Source organism: Aquarana catesbeiana, linkage group LG11, assembly GCF_042186555.1.
Source record: "Aquarana catesbeiana isolate 2022-GZ linkage group LG11, ASM4218655v1, whole genome shotgun sequence".
Taxonomy (NCBI): domain Eukaryota; kingdom Metazoa; phylum Chordata; class Amphibia; order Anura; family Ranidae; genus Aquarana; species Aquarana catesbeiana.
The window spans coordinates 13,910,098-13,928,004 of record NC_133334.1 but is presented as its reverse complement, the minus strand read 5'-3'; the positions used below and the strand labels follow the sequence as shown (position 1 = coordinate 13,928,004).

Below are 17,907 nucleotides of genomic sequence, written 5' to 3'. Positions count from 1 at the left end.
GGTGTTCAGCTAAAGCTACCTGTAGAAGGTTGGTGTTGTTTTCCTGATCCTTATCACTACCTCAGGCAGCTACATTATTTACACGTTAGTGTAGTGCGACCTCTGTACAGTGTTCAACTAAAGCTACCTGTAGAAGGTTGGTGGTGTTTTCCTGATCCTATCTCACTACCGCAGGCAGCTACATTATTTAAACGTTAGTGTAGTGTGTCCTCTGCACAGTGTTCAGCTAAAGCTACAAGTTAGTGTAGTGCGACCTCTGCACAGTGTTCAGATAAAGCTACCTGTGGAAGATTGGTGGTGTTCTCATACTAATAATACTACAGGCAGGCAGTTGATTTTGCTAGCTGCAGTATCAGTATATATATATATATATATATATATATATATATATCCCAGCTTAGTGCAGCTACATCTCACTGCAGGCCATTAGTACAACAAGGAGAGGCAGACAGTCACAAGCCAATAAAAGAGGGCAAGCAGGCTCTGTGTCTAGAGGCAACAGTGCTGGTCGTGGACACAGTATATCCTCATCAGCACGTGGCCGTGGGACACGCTTGGCCTTTTTTCGGCAGCTGGCCGTGTTGAGCTGCAACATGCAGAAGACTTGGTCGAGTGGATGACCAAGCCGTCCTCATCCTCTTCATCCTCTCTCACCCATGCTCAGGGTACTTTGTCTGGCAAAGCAGCTGCCAACGCAGCCTCTTCCCTTGGCTCAATGGCATCAGTGACTCCTTCCCTAGCCCCACCATGTCCTCCTGAGGAGTCCCTCAAACTGTTTGACCACAGTGTTGGGTACATGCTCCAAGAGGATGCCCAATGTTTAGAAGGCTCTGGTGATGATACTGAGCTAGATGAAGGCAGCAACGTGAGCACAGACAGAGGGGGTGCCCAAGAAGGACAGCAATCTGGCAGTCATGTTCCCCCTGCTGCAGCATACTGCCAGGTTTGCTCCAGTGATGTGGAGGGAGGGGATGATGAGGTCACTGACTCAATGTGGGTGCTTGATAGGAGAGAGGAGGAGGCACATCACCAATGAGGCAGGATGCCCTCCAGGGGCAGCCTAAGGGCAGCACACTGACTGCATCACACCTCAGTGCTCCGCATGTGCAGGGCGCTGCTGTCTCTGCGCGTTATTCCAAAAGTTCTTTGGTGTGGGTCTTTTTTGAGACGAGTGCATCAGATGGCACTGCTGTTATTTGCAACATATATCTCAAGCGTATCTCACGTGGCCAAAACATCTCCCACTTGGGCACCACATGCTTGACCAGACATATGTTGACCTGCCATGCAGTTCGTTGGCAAGCGTACCTAAAAGACCCACACCAAAAAACAAAGAGGACCTCTCCTTACTTCTCATCAGCTAAGATCTCCAACCCCGCTATACCTTCAGTCCTCTCTGAGACCTGCACTGAGAGGAATGAAGGTGTAGAATTAGGTGTGACACAGCCAAGTACTTGTGAGCAATCTGCTATCGGTACACCGACGTCAGATTGTAGCAGGCAAATTTCCCTGCCCCAGCTGCTGCACCGCAAAAAGAAGTTCGCTCCCAGCCATCCACATGCCCAGCGGTTGAATGCTAGCTTGGCAAAATTGCTAGCACTTCAACTGCTACCTTTTCAGTTGGTAGACTCTGCCCCCTTCTGTGAGTTTGTGGAATGTGCGGTTCCTGAGTGGGACATTACCTAAGTTTCACGGCGCATTGTATGACTCTTCTGGCAGCTGGGAAGGATGCAGGACAAGGTCCAGTAGTGTTGGAGGTTGTTCCGCCACCATGCCTCCAAAATGCCACTACTAGTGATTCTGACACACCTCTCTCCTCCACCCCCTCCTCTTCTTCTTCCTCCATAGCCTCTTCCTGTGCTTTGTCCTTGGAACCAGCGGTGCTCCGTAGGCATTCAAGGGTCTACGCAAGTACGCAGGCCAAAAGGTTCCATGCGGTGCTTGAGCTGGTGTGCTCTTGGGACAGGAGCCACACTGGGGAAGAGGTTCTGTCAGCTCTGCAGGGGCAGGTTAAGAGGTGGTTGATGCCACGCCAACTTAAGGCAGGAATGGTGGTTTGCGACAATGGCACCAACCTCCTCTCCGCCCTCCGACAGGGACAAATGACCCATGTGCCCTGTTTGGCTCACGTCCTTAACTTGGTGGTGCAGCGGTTCTTGGGAAGGTACCCGGGCTTACAGTATGTCCTGAGGCAGGCCAGGAAAGTCTGTGTGCATTTCCGCTGATCATATAATGCCAGTGCTTGGCTGGCAGACCTCCAAAAAGAATTTAACCTGCCCAAGAACCGCCTAATCTGTGACATGCCCACCAGGTGGAACTCAACGTTGGCTTTGCTGCAGCGGCTGCCCACGCAGCAGAGGGCCATCAATGAGTACCTGTGCGACTATGGCACCAGGACAGGGTCAGGGGAGCTTGTTTTTTTTTCCCCACGCCAGTGGGCCATGATCAGGGATGCATGCACTGTCCTGTCACCATTTGAGGAGGCCACGAGGATGGTGAGCAGTGACAGTGCATGCATCAGTGACACTGTCCCCCTTGTCCACCTGTTGGTGCACACGCTGCGTGGAATAATGGACAGGGCACTTGAGGCAGAACAGAGGCAGGAAGAGGAGGACATACTTAGCTCTCAAGGCCCCCTTTATCCAGACAGTGTTCCTGCGTGCCCACCGATCACACAGGAAGAGGAGGAGGAGGAGGATTGTGTCAGTATGGAGGTGGAGCCTGGCACTCAGCATCAGCAGCAGTCTTTAAGGGATCATTTACAGTCCCAAGAAACACATGGACTTGTACGTGGCTGGGAGGAGGTGGCTGCGGATCATGTCGTCCTTAGTGACCCAGAGGACTCCGGACCGAATGCCTCAGCAAACCTACGCTGCATGGCCTCCCTGATCCTGCAAAGCCTGTGGAAGGATCCTCGTATTCGTGGTATCAAGGAGAAGGAACAATACTGGCTGGCAACCCTCCTTGATCCACATTATAAGGGTAAGGTTGCGGACCTTATTTTGCCATCGCAGAGGGAGCAGAGGATGAAACATCTTCGGGAGGCCTTGCAGAAAGGTCTGTGCAACGTGTTCCCAGAGACTGGGAGGTTACAAACTCCTGTTTCTGGACAACGTGTTGCTGAGGCTTCGGTCAGTCAAAGAAGAAGCGGTGGAGAAGGTGGCCGTCTGACCGATTCATTCTGACAATTTTTTAGTCCGCAGCCCCAAGGTATGATCGGTTCCAGCAACCATCGCCAGCGTCTGTTTTACATGGTGCAGGAATACCTAGGGGAAAGATCTGACTTGGACACCTTTCCCACCGAAAATCCTCTGGGTTACTGGGTCTTGAGGATGGATCACTGGCCAGACCTTGCACAGTATGCAACTGAGTTACTGGCCTGTCCTGCATCCAGCGTTCTTTCGGAACGCACATTCAGTCCTGCCGGAGGCTTTGTAACCGATCACAGGGTGCATCTGTCCACCGACTCGGTCGATCTACTGACCTTCATAAAAATGAATCAGTCTTGGATCACCACCAGCTACCAAGCACCTGATGCTGATCTAACCGAATAATTTTTTTTTGAAATGTCAGATCCCTTCAAAGACTGCCTATGCTGATGCTAACTATCCTGTTATGCTGAGTAATAATCCTCTTCCTCCTCAATGATCATGCTGATAGCTTGTAAGAACATTTTTGGTTCTGGGCGCCGCTACCAGTGCCTAAGGCCTAATTTTTCAGCCCCTGTTTAACAGGGGCTTGTATTTACAATTTTTGATGCAATTCTTTGCAGCAGGGCTAGTTCTTGCGCTCAAACTAGAGTATCTGTGAGTGGTTGCAGTGTTGTGGCACCAGCACCAGTGCCTAAGGCCCAATTTTTCAGCCCCTGTTTAACAGGGGCATGTAATTACAATTTTTGATGCAATTCTTTGCAGCAGGGCTAGTTCCTGCGCTCCAACTAGAGTATCTGTGAGGGGTTGCAGTGTTGTGGCACCAGCACCAGTGCCTAAGGCCTAATTTTTCAGCCCCAACAGGGACATGTAATTAGAATTCTTGATCTAATATTTCACAGCAGGGCCCGTTTCTGCGCCCACCAAGAGTAACTGTGAGGACTTACAGTGTTGTGGCACCAGCGCCACCACCACCACCACCAAAGGCCCAATTTTTCTGCCCCTGTTCAACAGGGGCATGTAATTACAATTCTTGATCTAATATTTCACAGCAGGGCCCTGTGGGGGCTTACAGTGTTGTGGCCACAACAACACCTAAGCCCCAAATTTCTGCTGAGTATATAGGGCAGGCCCCTACTTTCAAACATCCAACTTACAAACGACTCCTACTTACAAACGGAAGGAGACAACAGGAAGTGAGATGAAATCTACCCCTAGGAAGGGAAATTCTCTCCTGTAAGAGTTAATGTGGGAAAAACGTGTCTCCTCTTCACTGATGCTTTATCACCAATCCTTGTTTCAAAAAAAAACCCCATGAAAAAAATGAAACTGCGCTAGTAAAAACTAATATTGACCATCATGATGTGCAAAAAACTCATATGAATATATAAAGCATATATGTAGTTGCTCATAGAAAATATGCATTCAATAAATGTACAAAAGTGCATAATCATGTGCATCAGTGCAGGTTTTAAAACATATTAGAAGTCCATATAGTTGATGCGATGATCACCCAAGTGTTGATAAATATTGGAAATTAGTTGATAATTGAATATGAAGTGCCAAATCCACCGTCACCAAAATGTAAAAGCTGGCCGCTTACCAGGGGCACGTGCCCCTGAAAGACGTAATCTTGTTAAGAAACGCCACGTAGGGCGGAACGGAGCGACGTGTTTGCGTCATCCCCTATCGCTGTGGCTACCAGCAGGATGGGCTGTCTGTGGGTATCCGGCCGGTGCCCCAGACTTCTCTTCACATCGTTCGCCATTGTGATTTTACATGTGAGTGTTCATATATTTTTACTTAATACAACCAAAGGATTTTACACTATTTGGAGCTCTCTTTCCATTTATGGCTATCCATGCTGAGGGTTTGTTGCCCCGCTATTGATCCACCTGACATCGAGGCCCCTAACTTTTCAACATAGCACAGTTATCTGTTTTTTCTGATGGTGGTCCGGAGTGATTATTCCTTAACAGCTCACCCAGACCCTCTGGATTGGGGGGTCATGGGTCTCTGGTAAGCGGCCAGCTTTTACATTTTGGTTGATAATTTGATTATGAAGTGTCAAATCCACCGTCACCAAAATGTAAAAGCTGTCCGCTTACCAGAGACCCATGACCCCCCAATCCAGAGGGTCTGGGTGAGCTGTTAAGGAATAATCACTCCGGACCACCATCAGAAAAAACAGATAACTGCGCTATGTTGAAAAGTTAGGGGCCTCAATGTCAGGTGGATCAATAGCGGGGCAACAAACCCTCAGCATGGATAGCCATAAATGGAAAGAGAGCTCCAAATAGTGTAAAATCCTTTGGTTTTATTAAGTAAAAATATATGAACACTCACATGTAAAATCACAATGGCGAACGATGTGAAGAGAAGTCTGGGGCACCGGCCGGATACCCACAGACAGCCCATCCTGCTGGTAGCCACAGCGATAGGGGATGACGCAAACACGTCACTCCGTTCCGCCCTACGTGGCGTTTCTTAACAAGATTACGTCTTTCAGGGGCACGTGCCCCTGGTAAGCGGCCAGCTTTTACATTTTGGTGACGGTGGATTTGACACTTCATATTCAATCATCAACTAATTTCCAATATTTATCAACACTTGGGTGATCATCGCATCAACTATATGGACTTCTAATATGTTTTAAAACCTGCACTGATGCACATGATTATGCACTTTTGTACATTTATTGAATGCATATTTTCTATGAGCAACTACATATATGCTTTACATATTCATATGAGTTTTTTTGCACCTCATGATGGTCAATTGTCATCTATATTAGTTTTTACTAGCGCAGTTTCATTTTTTTCACTTGGTTTATTTATGTTTGTGTTACACATAGGGATTGCAGCTTTTTGATTTATTCATATTTTACCTATGCACAGTTTTACCTTTTTTCTTTTCACTAAAAACCCCAAATTTTCAAAAAACATTTGTCATTGGGACAAAAAGTGAGGTGAAATCTTCTGAAGAGGAGCACAGACAGCAAAACAAATGTCACAGGGGTGATAACCCTTCCTTATGTTTTCCAAAAAGCTTAAAATAGATTTTTTGGCTGGAGCTAAACACGTTAAAAATGTACCAGTTCAAAATTACAAACAGATTCTACTTAACAACAAACCTACAGTCCCTGTCTTGTTTGCACAGCCTGTATACTGCTGTTCTGGCTATATAGGGCCTGGAGACCCCACACCTTTCCTTTTTATAATTTGGGTGTGAGGTTCCCCTTAATATCCATACAAGACCCAAAGGGCCTGGTAATGGACTGGGGGGTACCCATGCCGTTTGTCTCACTGATTTTCATCCATATTGCCAGGACCCGACATTACATTAAACCCGCAAGCAGTTTTAAATGACTTTTTTCCTTTAAAAATGACATTTTGTGCAGGGACTGTTCTAAGCACATGAAACATGTGCCACTTTAAAGGCATACTATACACACCCCCAGGTATGATATTTAAAGGAATATTTCACTTTTTTTTTTTTTTTACTTTAAGCATCATTAAAATCACTGCTCCCAAAAAAACAGCTGTTTTTAAAACTTTTTTTTGCATTGATACATGTCCCCTGGCGCAGTACCCGGGTCCCCAAACCCTTTTTAGGACAATACCATGCAAATTTGCCTTTAAAATGAACACTTTTGATTTTGAATGTTCGAGTCCCATAGACGTCAATGGGGTTCTAACGTTCGTGCAAATTTTCAGTCCGTTCGCAGGTTCTGGTGCGAACCGAACCGGGGGGTTTTTGGCTCATCCCTACCCACCAGGCAATTCTGTAACTTGGCCTTGTGGGTGGGCAAGTGGGGTACTGTGGGTAAGCGAGTCCTTTTCAGATCAACCTTGAAGTCACTTCCTGTTTATGTTTCGTTCCATACTCTTATGTGAGGAACAGCAGTCTTACTTCACAGAGATGAGCTGACCACTAGAGGGAGCCATTTACTTAAGAAACAACACAGTGCTTGTTTAAATGACTTGTGAAACTTCCTGCATTGCATCCTAAACTTAACAAAGCATGGCTACATGTATAAATGTGAAATACAGGGCTTTTTTTCAGGGGGAACTTGGTGGAACTCAGTTCCACCACCTCTGGCTCAGACCCTTTGGTGCCTGCTCACCACAATCACTTGTAAACACAGAAGTCCGGTTTCTGTGTTTACAAGTGACAGCTCTGCACTCTGTACGTAATGCAATCCTGGTATTTAATGCCCCTTTAAGACCCTTCTACTGTTTTCGTCACCTATTGTTTGAGAAAAAAAGCCCTGGTGAAATATATAATATAGGTATATAATATAATACACACTCACGTCAGGCACAGTACAAGTTTTTATGTCCTGTAATTTTATTCAGCAAGACAGCAAAAAAATGTAGTTATTATGTGGAAGGACTTTGCATGTCTGTAGTATAAAAGAAAGAATGATTCTTATTAAACCCAAAAGCAAACATTTACTATATTGCAGCTTACCAATTCTTAGATGTGATGGCTGCATTTGTTTTCTTTTTTTCCTTTCATTATTTTCTTTCTTTCTTTCTTTCTCATTCTTTCTTTCTCGTTCTTTCTCGTTCTTTCTTTCTTTCTCGTTCTTTCTTTCTTTCTTTCTCATTCTTTCTTTCTCGTTCTTTCTTTCTTTCTTTCTCGTTCTTTCTTTCTTTCTTTCTCATTCTTTCTTTCTCGTTCTTTCTTTCTTTCTTTCTTTCTCGTTCTTTCTTTCTTTCTTTCTCATTCTTTCTTTCTCGTTCTTTCTTTCTTTCTTTCTTTCTTTCTTTCTTTCTTTCTTTCTTTCTTTCTCGTTCTTTCTTTCTTTCTTTCTTTCTTTCTTTCTCATTCTTTCTTTCTCGTTCTTTCTTTCTTTCTTTCTTTCTCGTTCTTTCTTTCTCGTTCTTTCTTTCTTTCTTTCTTTCTTTCTTTCTTTCTTTCTTTCTTTCTTTCTTTCTTTCTTTCTTTCTTTCTTTCTTTCTCGTTCTTTCTTTCTTTCTTTCTTTCTTTCTTTCTCGTTCTTTCTTTCTTTCTTTCTTTCTTTCTTTCTTTCTTTCTTTCTTTCTTTCTTTCTTTCTTTCTTTCTTTCTTTCTTTCTTTCTTTCTTTCTTTCTTTCTTTCTTTCTTTCTTTCTCGTTCTTTCTTTCTTTCTTTCTTTCTGTAAGTTTGTTGTTTTCAACAGAACACGCTGTCCTGCAGATGTAGAGGTTAGAAGATTGAGACAACTCATTTACCACTGACAGGGGTGCTTACAACGATCAGGTGTTTTACTGACCGATCACCAGGTGAAAACAAAGGAGGAAAAAACATCTAATGATTGGTTAGCTGCATTATATTTCATTTTTGGTTTTGTGTTTAATATCACTTTAATAAACATATGTCATAGTTACATAGCTACATAGTAGGCGAGGTTGAAAAAAGACACAAGTCCATCAAGTCCAACCTATGTGTGTGATTATGTGTCAGTATTACATTACATATCCCTGTATGTTGCGGTCATTCAGGTGCTTATCTAATAGTTTCTTGAAGCTATCGATGCCCCCGCTGAGACCACCGCCTGTGGAAGGGAATTCCACATCCTTGCCGCTCTTATGCCCTGTACACACGGTCGGACTTTGTTTGGACATTCCAACAACAAAATCCTAGGATTTTTTCCGACGGATGTTGGCTCAAACTTGTCTTGCATACACACGGTCACACAAAGTTGTCGGAAAATCCGATCATTCTGAACGCGGTGACGTAAAACACGTACGTCGGGACTATAAATGGGGCAGTGGCCAATAGCTTTCATCTCTTTATTTATTCTGAGCATGCGTGGCAGTTTGTGCGTCGGATTTGTGTACACATGATCGGAATTTTGTTGTCGGAAAATTTTAAAGCCTGCTCTCAAACTTTGTGTGTCGGAAAATCCGATGGAAAATGTGTGATGGAGCCCACACACGGTTGGAATTTCCGACAACAAGGTCCTATCACACATTTTCCGTCGGAAAATCCGACCGTGTGTACAGGGCATAACAGTAAAGAACCCTCTACGTAGTTTAAGGTTAAACCTCTTTTCTTTTAATTTTAATGAGTGGCCACGAGTCTTGTTAAACTCTCTTCTGCGAAAAAGTTTAATTTCTATTGTGGGGTCACCAGTACAGTATTTGTATATTGAAATCATATCCCCTCTCAAGTGTCTCTTCTCCAGAGAGAATAAGTTCAGTGCTCAAAACCTTTCCTCATAACTAAGATCCTCCAGACCCTTTATTAGCTTTGTTGCCCTTCTTTGTACTCGCTCCATTTCCATTACATCCTTCCTGAGGACTGGTGCCCAGAACGGGACAGCATACCCCAGGTGCGGCCGGACCAGAGTCTTGTAGAGAGGGAGAATTATCGTTTTATCTCTGGAGTTGATCCCCTTTTTAATGTCAATATTCTGTTTGCTTTATTAGCAGCAGCTTGGCATTGCATGCCATTGCTGAGTCTATCATCTACTAGGACCCCCAGGTCCTTTTCCATCCTTGATTCCCCCAGAGGTTCTCCCCCCAGTGTATAGATTGCATTCATATTTTTGCCACCCAAATGCATTATTTTACATTTTTCTACATTGAACCTCATTTGCCATGTAGTCGGCCACCCCATTAATGTGTTCAGATCTTTTTGCAATGTCAGTTCCTAACTAACACAATGTCCCCTAATGAGTTCTCCAAAACATCCAGGTAACACTTGTACCTTTTTAGTGTTCTGTCAGCAATCAGCCTTTTTACCCGGCAGCAGTGAGAAAGAGAGAGAGCCCTTAGACCCCTTTCACAATGGGACTCTTTTTAGGCATTTTTGAGCTAAAAATAGTGCATGTAAAGCGTCTGAAAAACACCTCTTAATGCTCCCCAGTGTGAGAGTCTGTGTGCTTTCACACTGGAGCACTGTGCTGGCAGGATGAGTAAAAAAGTCCTGCAAGCAGCATCTTCGGGGCGGTGTGGGAAAGCTTTATATGCTGCTCCTCCATCACCCCTGCCATTGGAATGAATGGGTGCCGCTTTCAAAGCGCCTTAAAAGTGATTTGAAAGCAGCGCTAAGCGGGCGCTTTTAACCCCTTCTGGGGAGTTAAAAGCGCCCCGCTATAACAGCGGTAAAGCCCCACTAAAACTAGTGGCGCTTTACTGATAACACCCCTCCCAGTGTGAAGGGCTCTTAGCTTCCCTCAGCTCACACATAAACATTCCTGTGGACAGCTGAGATCAATTAAAGAGGAGCTCCAACCCCCCTCACCAAAAAAATTAAAAGTCAGCAGCTACAAACAGGGCCGGTGCTACCACTAGGCGGACTAGGCAGCCGCCTAGGGCGTACTGCCACCTAGAGCGCAACTTCAGCTGCTGTGTACACAGCTCTCTGGTGAGGAGATGACACAGCCTTGTGTGTAGAGCAGGGTCTGAGAGGACTGACAAACACGAGAAGGGGGGAGGAGTGCGGAGACAGCGTGGCTCAGTCATTGGGGAAAGCAGAAGATTTTTGATAGAGCTGCTCCGCACTGTATGAGAGAGATCTGCGCTCCCCTCCTACCAACAATACACAGAGCAGCCTGGCCTGGAAGTGTCTTCACCAGCTTCTGACACTGATACACACACTGAGTCCTAGCTGGGGAGCTGCACATCCTGTGTATATGGAGACATCAGAGGAGGAAAATACAGCCGACTGATGCTTGTAAATGCCGCTCTATACACAACACTGACTGCTCTGCAAACTGCACTCTGTACTCACTCAGCCGCCCCCATTATAGGACAGTAAACAGTTCCTTCGGGATGACCAGCGTTCAACTCAGCTCTTCTTCCTGATAACCCAGAGGTTCCTGGAATGTCCCCCTCCCCCGGTCACAATGCACAGGGCATGTAGGTGAGTGCTGGGTCCTGGTACACAACATGCTGTTATTAACTGTTACTGGAGCTGATATTAGTGCTGTACAGGGTGGTCAGTGTGTTGGCTCTCTTTATGTTTCTTTCTTCTGCTGGTGACTACCCATAGAAAACACTGCCTACAAGTCAGGCTGCTGCCCACTAGTCCCTATGTATTCTCCTGGTTACTTCTGATTAGGGATGAGCCAAACATCCCCCTGTTCGGTTTGCACCAAAACATGCGAACAGGAAAAAAGTTCGTTCGAACACGCGAACACCGTTAAAGTCTATGGGACACGAACATGAATAATCAAAAGTGCTAATTTTAAAGGCTTATATGCAAGTTATTGTCATAAAAAGTGTTTGGGGACCTGGGTCCTGCCCCAGGGGACATATCAATGCAAAAAAAAGTTTTAAAAACGGCCATTTTTTCAGGAGCAGTGATTTTAATAATGCTTAAAGTCAAACAATAAAAGTGTAATATCCCTTTAAATTTCGTAGCTGGGGGGTGTCTATAGTATGCCTGTAAAGGGGCGCATGTTTCCCGTGTTTAGAACAGTCTGACAGCAAAATGACATTTCAAAGGAAAAAACCCATTTAAAACTACTCGCGGCTATTGCATTGCCGACAATACACATAGAAGTTAATTGATAAAAACGGCATGGGAATTCCCCACAGGGGAACCCCGAACCAAAATTAAAAAAAAAAAAATGACGAGAGGTCCCCCTAAATTCAATACCAGGCCCTTCAGGTCTGGTAGGGATTTTAAGGGGAACCCCGTGCCAAAAAAACCCAAAAAAACGGCATGGGGTCCCCCCCAAAAATCCATACCAGACCCTTATCCGAGCACGCAACCTGGCAGGCCGCAGGAAAAGAGGGGGGACTAGAGAGCGCCCCCCCTCCTGAACCGTACCAGGCCACATGCCCTCAACATTGGGAGGGTGCTTTGGGGTAGCCCCCAAAACACCTTGTCCCAATGTTGATGAGGACAAGGGCCTCATCCCCACAACCCTGGCCGGTGGTTGTGGGGGTCTGCGGGCGGGGGGCTTTAACAAGGGGACCCCCAGATCCCGGCCCTCCCCCCTGTGTGAAATGGTAAGGGGTACTTACCCCTACCATTTCACTAAAAAACTGTCAAAAATGTTAAAAATGACAAGAGACAGTTTTTGACAATTCCTTTATTTAAATGCTTCTTCTTTCTTCTATCTTCCTTCATCTTCTTCTGGTTCTTCTGGCTCTTCTGGTTCTTCCTCCAGCATTCTCGTCCAGCATCTCCTCCGCAGCGTCTTCTATCTTCTTCTCCTCGGGCCGCTCCGCACCCATGGCATGGGGGGAGGCTCCCGCTCTTCTCTTCATCTTCTTCATCTTCTTCTCTTCTTCTTTTCTTCTCTTCTTCTCTTCTTCATTTTCTTCTCCGGGCCGCTCCGCATCCATGCTGCCATGTAGGGAGGCTCCCGCTGTGTGACGCGTCTCCTCGTCTGACGATTCTTAAATAATGGGGGCGGGGCCACCCGGTGACCCCGCCCCACTTTGACGCACGGTGACTTGACGGGACTTCCCTGTGACGTCACGGGGAATGCCACAGGGAAGTCCCGTCATGTCCCATGCGTCAGAGGGGGGCGGGGTCACCAGGTGGCCCCGCCCCCCCCGGTTATTTAAGAACCGTCAGATGAGGAGACGCCGTCACACAGTGGGAGCCTCCCTCCATGCCAGCATGGATGTGGAGCGGCCCGGAGAAGAAAATGAAGAAGAGAAGAAAAGAAGAAGAGAAGAAGATGAAGAAGAAGATGAAGAGAAGAGCGGGAGCCTCCCCCCATGCCATGGGTGCGGAGCAGCCCGAGGAGAAGAAGATAGAAGACGCCGCGGAGGAGATGCTGGACGAGAACGCCGGAGGAAGAACCAGAAGAACCAGAAGAAGATGAAGGAAGAAAGAAGAAGCATTTAAATAAAGGAATTGTCAAAAACCGTCTCTTGTCATTTTTAACATTTTTGACAGTTTTTTAGTGAAATGGTAGGGGTAAGTACCCCCTAACCATTTCACATGGGGGGGCTGGGATCTGGGGGTCCCCTTGTTAAAGGGGGCTTCCAGATTCCGATAAGCCTTCCACCCGCAGACCCCCACAACCACTGGCCAGGGTTGTGGGGATGAGGCCCTTGTCCTCATCAACATAGGGACAAGGTGTTTTGAGGGGCTACCCCAAAGCACCCTCCCAATGTTGAGGGCATGTGGCCTGGTATGGTTCAGGAGGGGGGCCGCACTCTCATCCCCCTCTCTTTTTCTGCGGCCTGCCAGGTTGCGTGCTCGGATAAGGGTCTGGTATGGATTTTTGGGGGGACACCACACCGTTTTTTTTTGCGCGGGGTTCCCCTTAAAATCTGCACCAGAAGGGTCTGGTATGGAATTTAGGGGGACCCCCACATCATTTTTTTTTTTTAAATTTTGGCCGGGGTTCCCCTGTGAGGAATTCCCATGCCGTTTTTATCAACGAACTTCTATGTGTATTGTCGGACCGGCACTAGCCGCGAGTAGTTTTAAATGGGTTTTTTACTTCGAAATGTCATTTTGCTGTCAGACTGTTCTAAACACGAGAAACATGTGCCCCTTTACAGGCATACTATAGACACCCCCCAGCTACGAAATTTAAAGGGATATTACACTTTTATTGTTTGACTTTAAGCATTATTAAAATCACTGCTCCTGAAGAAACGGCTGTTTTTAAAACTTTTTTTTGCATTGATCCATGTCCCCTGGGGCACGACCCAGGTCCCCAAACACTTTTTATGACAATAACTTGCATATAAGCCTTTAAGATTAGCACTTTTGTTTTCTCCCATAGACTTTTAAAGGGTGTTCCGCGGCATTCGAATTTGCCGCGGACACCCCAAATTGTTCGCTGTTCGGCGAACTTGCGAACGGCCAATGTTCAAGTCGAGCATGAGTTCGAATCAAACTCGAAGCTCATCCCTACTTCTGATAATAATGAAGCATTTACTAGAACTAGTCTGTATTTTCCTTCACTTGTAGAATCTTAAAGGAGTCTTCTCCTTCTCTCCCTTCCACCAGCAGTCAGTGACTGCATCCCTGTGCTGAGTTCCCGGGTCTGTACACCCGCTGTGCCCATTATGAGGGGTTACCACCATCCCTGTGCTGAGTTCCCGGGTCTGTACACCTGCTGTGCCCATTATGAGGTGTTACCACCATCCCTGTGCTGAGTTCCCGGGTCTGTACACCTGCTGTACCCATTATGAGGGGTTTCCACCATCCCCGTGCTGAGTTCCCAGGTCTGTACACCCGCTGTGCCCATTATGAGGGGTTACCACCATCCCTGTGCTGAGTTCCCGGGTCTGTACACCTGCTGTACCCATTATGAGGGGTTTCCACCATCCCCGTGCTGAGTTCCCAGGTCTGTACACCCGCTTTACCCATTATGAGGGGTTACCACCACCCCTGTGCTGAGTTTCCAGGTCTGTTCATCTGCTGTGCCCATTATGAGGGCTTCCCACCACCCCTGTGCTGAGTTCCCGGGTTTGCTCTGAGGAAACCAGCGGTGATTGGCTGGTGAAACGCGTCAGCACGTCACCTCGGAGCCGCGAGTTCATGGTGTTTTTGAATGGATGACCGGGAATCAACAGCTGACGGCCGGCTCCCATCTCCTCACTGAAGGCGCCGACAGAGCAGGACATTTTCTACCTGACGGCAAATGCAAATGCAGTTTGGTCTGACATCTACAAGCCATCATTTGGGGTAGAGCTTACGACTTCATGAGCTGCTGATCCACTTGGTGAGAGAAGTATCACTTCAATATATATAAGTTTACACAGTCTGGGTCGTTTTTGCTCCCCCTACTGCTTTCTACAAACACAACTGCTTTGCCTACATACCCTGGGCTATCATCACCTTCAGCAGTCACTGCCGACCAATTCAACTGCTTTACCCACACTATGGGATGAGTTTCCGGACTGCTACTAGTCTCTATGCAATGTTGAATACGTCCCATTCATTATCTATTCACATCCATTCATCCACCCATACTCCCATACAACCTTACTACCTATACTTGGATTGATCTGAGGTGTCCTTTTACACGATATCGGCCAATGTAGTAGGAATTGCTGCTGTGATTGGTGTGTGTATGGGGTATGTTTGGCCGCGGCTCCGGTGTTTTTAATGATAACGTTATCAATTTTAATATGGTCATTTGACATTTTCCCTATATTGCCCATTTTTGTATTATTGTGTGGTGTTTTGTAGCTTAATAAATATACTGTTTTTTGGCAGATTGTGTTTGGACCACTTGCCTTCTTTGGGGGAATTTCTTTTTCCTTGTTGTTTTGTATGCTTCACAAGACAATCCAAACTGCATCCATTTAATCTCTTTGGATGAATATCTGACCCTACTACTTATTTTTGTATTTTCATTTGTGGTCGATCCAGGCAAACCTCCCCCTTTCTATAGAGTTCCCGGGTTTGTACACCCGCTGTGCCCATTATGAGGGATTACCACCACCCTTGTGCTGAGTTCCCGGGTCTGTACATCTGCTGTGCCCATTATGAGGGGTTCCCACCATCCCTGTGCTGAGTTCCCGGGTCTGTACACCCGCTGTGCCCATTATGAGGGGTTCCCCACTGATGGTCACTGATGAGGCTGTACTGATAAGTGGCACTGATGGAGACTTATAGGTGGTACTGAGTGCCCATGGGTACTGATGGGTGGCACTAATGGGCACTGATAGGTGGCACTGATGGACAGCGCTAATGGGCACTGATAGGTGGCACTGATGGGCAGCAGTAATGGGCACTGATAGGTGGCACTGATGGGCAGCACTAATGGGCAGTGATAGGTGGCACTGATGGGCATGCACTGATCATCTGTGCCTTGATTATCTGTGTACATCCCCTGTACAGGGCCAGCGCTACCTAAGGTAGGCACCGGCCTAGAGCACACATCAGTCAGGGGTGCCACGTAGGGTTGCCACATCATCCCTTTAATCCAGGACACATATGAATTACACAGGTTCTGAGGCTGATTTAATGCAGATAAGGCACCAAGTGTGTTTAATTACCACCTTAATCAGCCACAGAACCTGTGTAATTAATGTGTGTCCTGGATTAAAGGGATGATGTGGCAACCCTAGTGCCATGCCACGCCAGTGCCCCCCCGCCTCCAAGCTCCTGCATACGTATCATGTGCCAGGCTAGTAACTGACTCCACACCCAAAATGGTAGCAGTCTACCATGCAGGTGGGGTATACATGGGCAGGGCAAAGAGGGTGGAGTCAGGGGTCGAGCCAAGGGGGGACAGCAAAATGGGGTTTCGCCTAGGGTGTCAAACTTCCTTGCACCAGCCCTGGCTACAAATCCTGCACAAATACTGTAGCTGCTGACTTTTAATATTCAGACACTTACCTGTCCAGGGAGCCCACAATATCGGCACCCCAGATGATTTTTCAATTGGCTCTCGGGTGCTGACGTTGTTATTTCTTCTAAGGGAAACTGGCAGTGAAAACTTGCGGCTTCACAGACGGTTCCCTACTGCGCATGCGCGAAGCGCACTGCGCTGTGTGAATGGCTCCGGCATCGGGGGAAGGAGGAGGAGGGCCAAATTTCCAGGGGACCTCATCTGTCAGAAACTGGTACCCCCCCCTTTGAAAGGTGCCAAATGTGGCAGAGGAGGGGGGAAGGAAGCAAATAAGCGGAGCTTCCCCTTTTGGTTGGAGTTCCCCTTTAATGAGGTCTACTTAACAGGCAAGATGTGGACCTATGGATGGAGGCTTTATCCCACCCAAAGCTTTATACAGCCTCAGGACTCCCAGACCAGAACTTCCTAAGGTCTGAGAAAACAGTTTTCTCTATAAAAGTCACAAGTCCTGGAGCCGCTCACCATTGGTAGATGAGAAACCTTGGTGACACATATACACCATCCACAATCCTAACAGCAAACACTGATCAATGTAAAAGCAGCCATAGTGTCAGTTATTGTCAGAGTGAGTTAGTGGCGGTATAAATGTCAGTTATTGTCACCATCAGATCTATTTGTAATCTGTTCTGTTTACAAGATACCCTAACAATGACACATTTCTTCATTTTCAGGTGATAAACCCAGTTTATGGAGAAGATGGAACAAACACGTATTAAATGAATCTGTGATATTTTAGCATCCTCTACTTCATTCAAAACTTTCCCCGACTTATGTGAAAGTCACAAACTTCCTAATTCAGAGCTTGTCATTAACCTTGGAGTACTGGATTGTCATGAAGCTTGGAATACTGAAGTATTTCTTCTTTGATTCTATTACACAGTGGGGGGTCTTCTGCCCTGTCTTAACGGCTCCATGGTCTGGAAGGAAGGCATTGTTCTGTGTTTGACCATTTGTTTATGTACTTTATTACCCCCTGGGGCTTCTTTGTGTCATTACACATATCAGTCCACCTATTCAAGCTATCGGACCAATCTCTGCTGACCCTGTTTCAAGTCCTCATTTGCATGGACAAGAGGACCTGAGTGAAGACTACAGTGTACTTTACAATTGACCAATAGGAAAGTGGTTGTTGGGGGAGGGGTGTTCAAACTGCTGTGTATAAAAGTGTGTTGTGTACAGCAATAAAAGTGAGATTCCTGGTTGAACTTACATACAGCCTGCCTGGTGTTTGTTCTGAGCTATCACAACTGGATTTGAATGGCACATAGCTGTAGTTCGATTCCCAGAGCATCGGATGACCGAACCATCAGATGTTGCGATCTGATTCAATAGCCACAGAGGAGTGTCTGGAGAGTGGAACCGAGCGAGCAGGGGCTCGTTACAGAGCTCTTTCGATATCTTTAGATTAAAAACATTGTTATGCCCTATATACAAGGAAGAATTCATTTGAATAAATTAACATGCTTTTTTTTTTTTTTTTTT

General features: G+C 46.3%; 1 protein-coding gene across 3 annotated transcripts in view; it reads left to right on the top strand.

The window, feature by feature from the left end:
* Positions 1-17,634, top strand: part of LOC141111846 (uncharacterized) — a 223,456-nt gene extending 205,822 nt beyond the window's left edge. For all 3 annotated transcript variants that reach the window (XM_073604007.1, XM_073604006.1, XM_073604005.1), the window contains one exon: positions 17,097-17,634. In XM_073604007.1, the coding sequence (XP_073460108.1) occupies positions 17,097-17,161 (65 nt within the window). In that variant the 3' untranslated portion in view covers positions 17,162-17,634. The remainder of the gene's footprint in view (positions 1-17,096) is intronic.
* Positions 17,635-17,907: the final 273 nt, after the last annotated feature.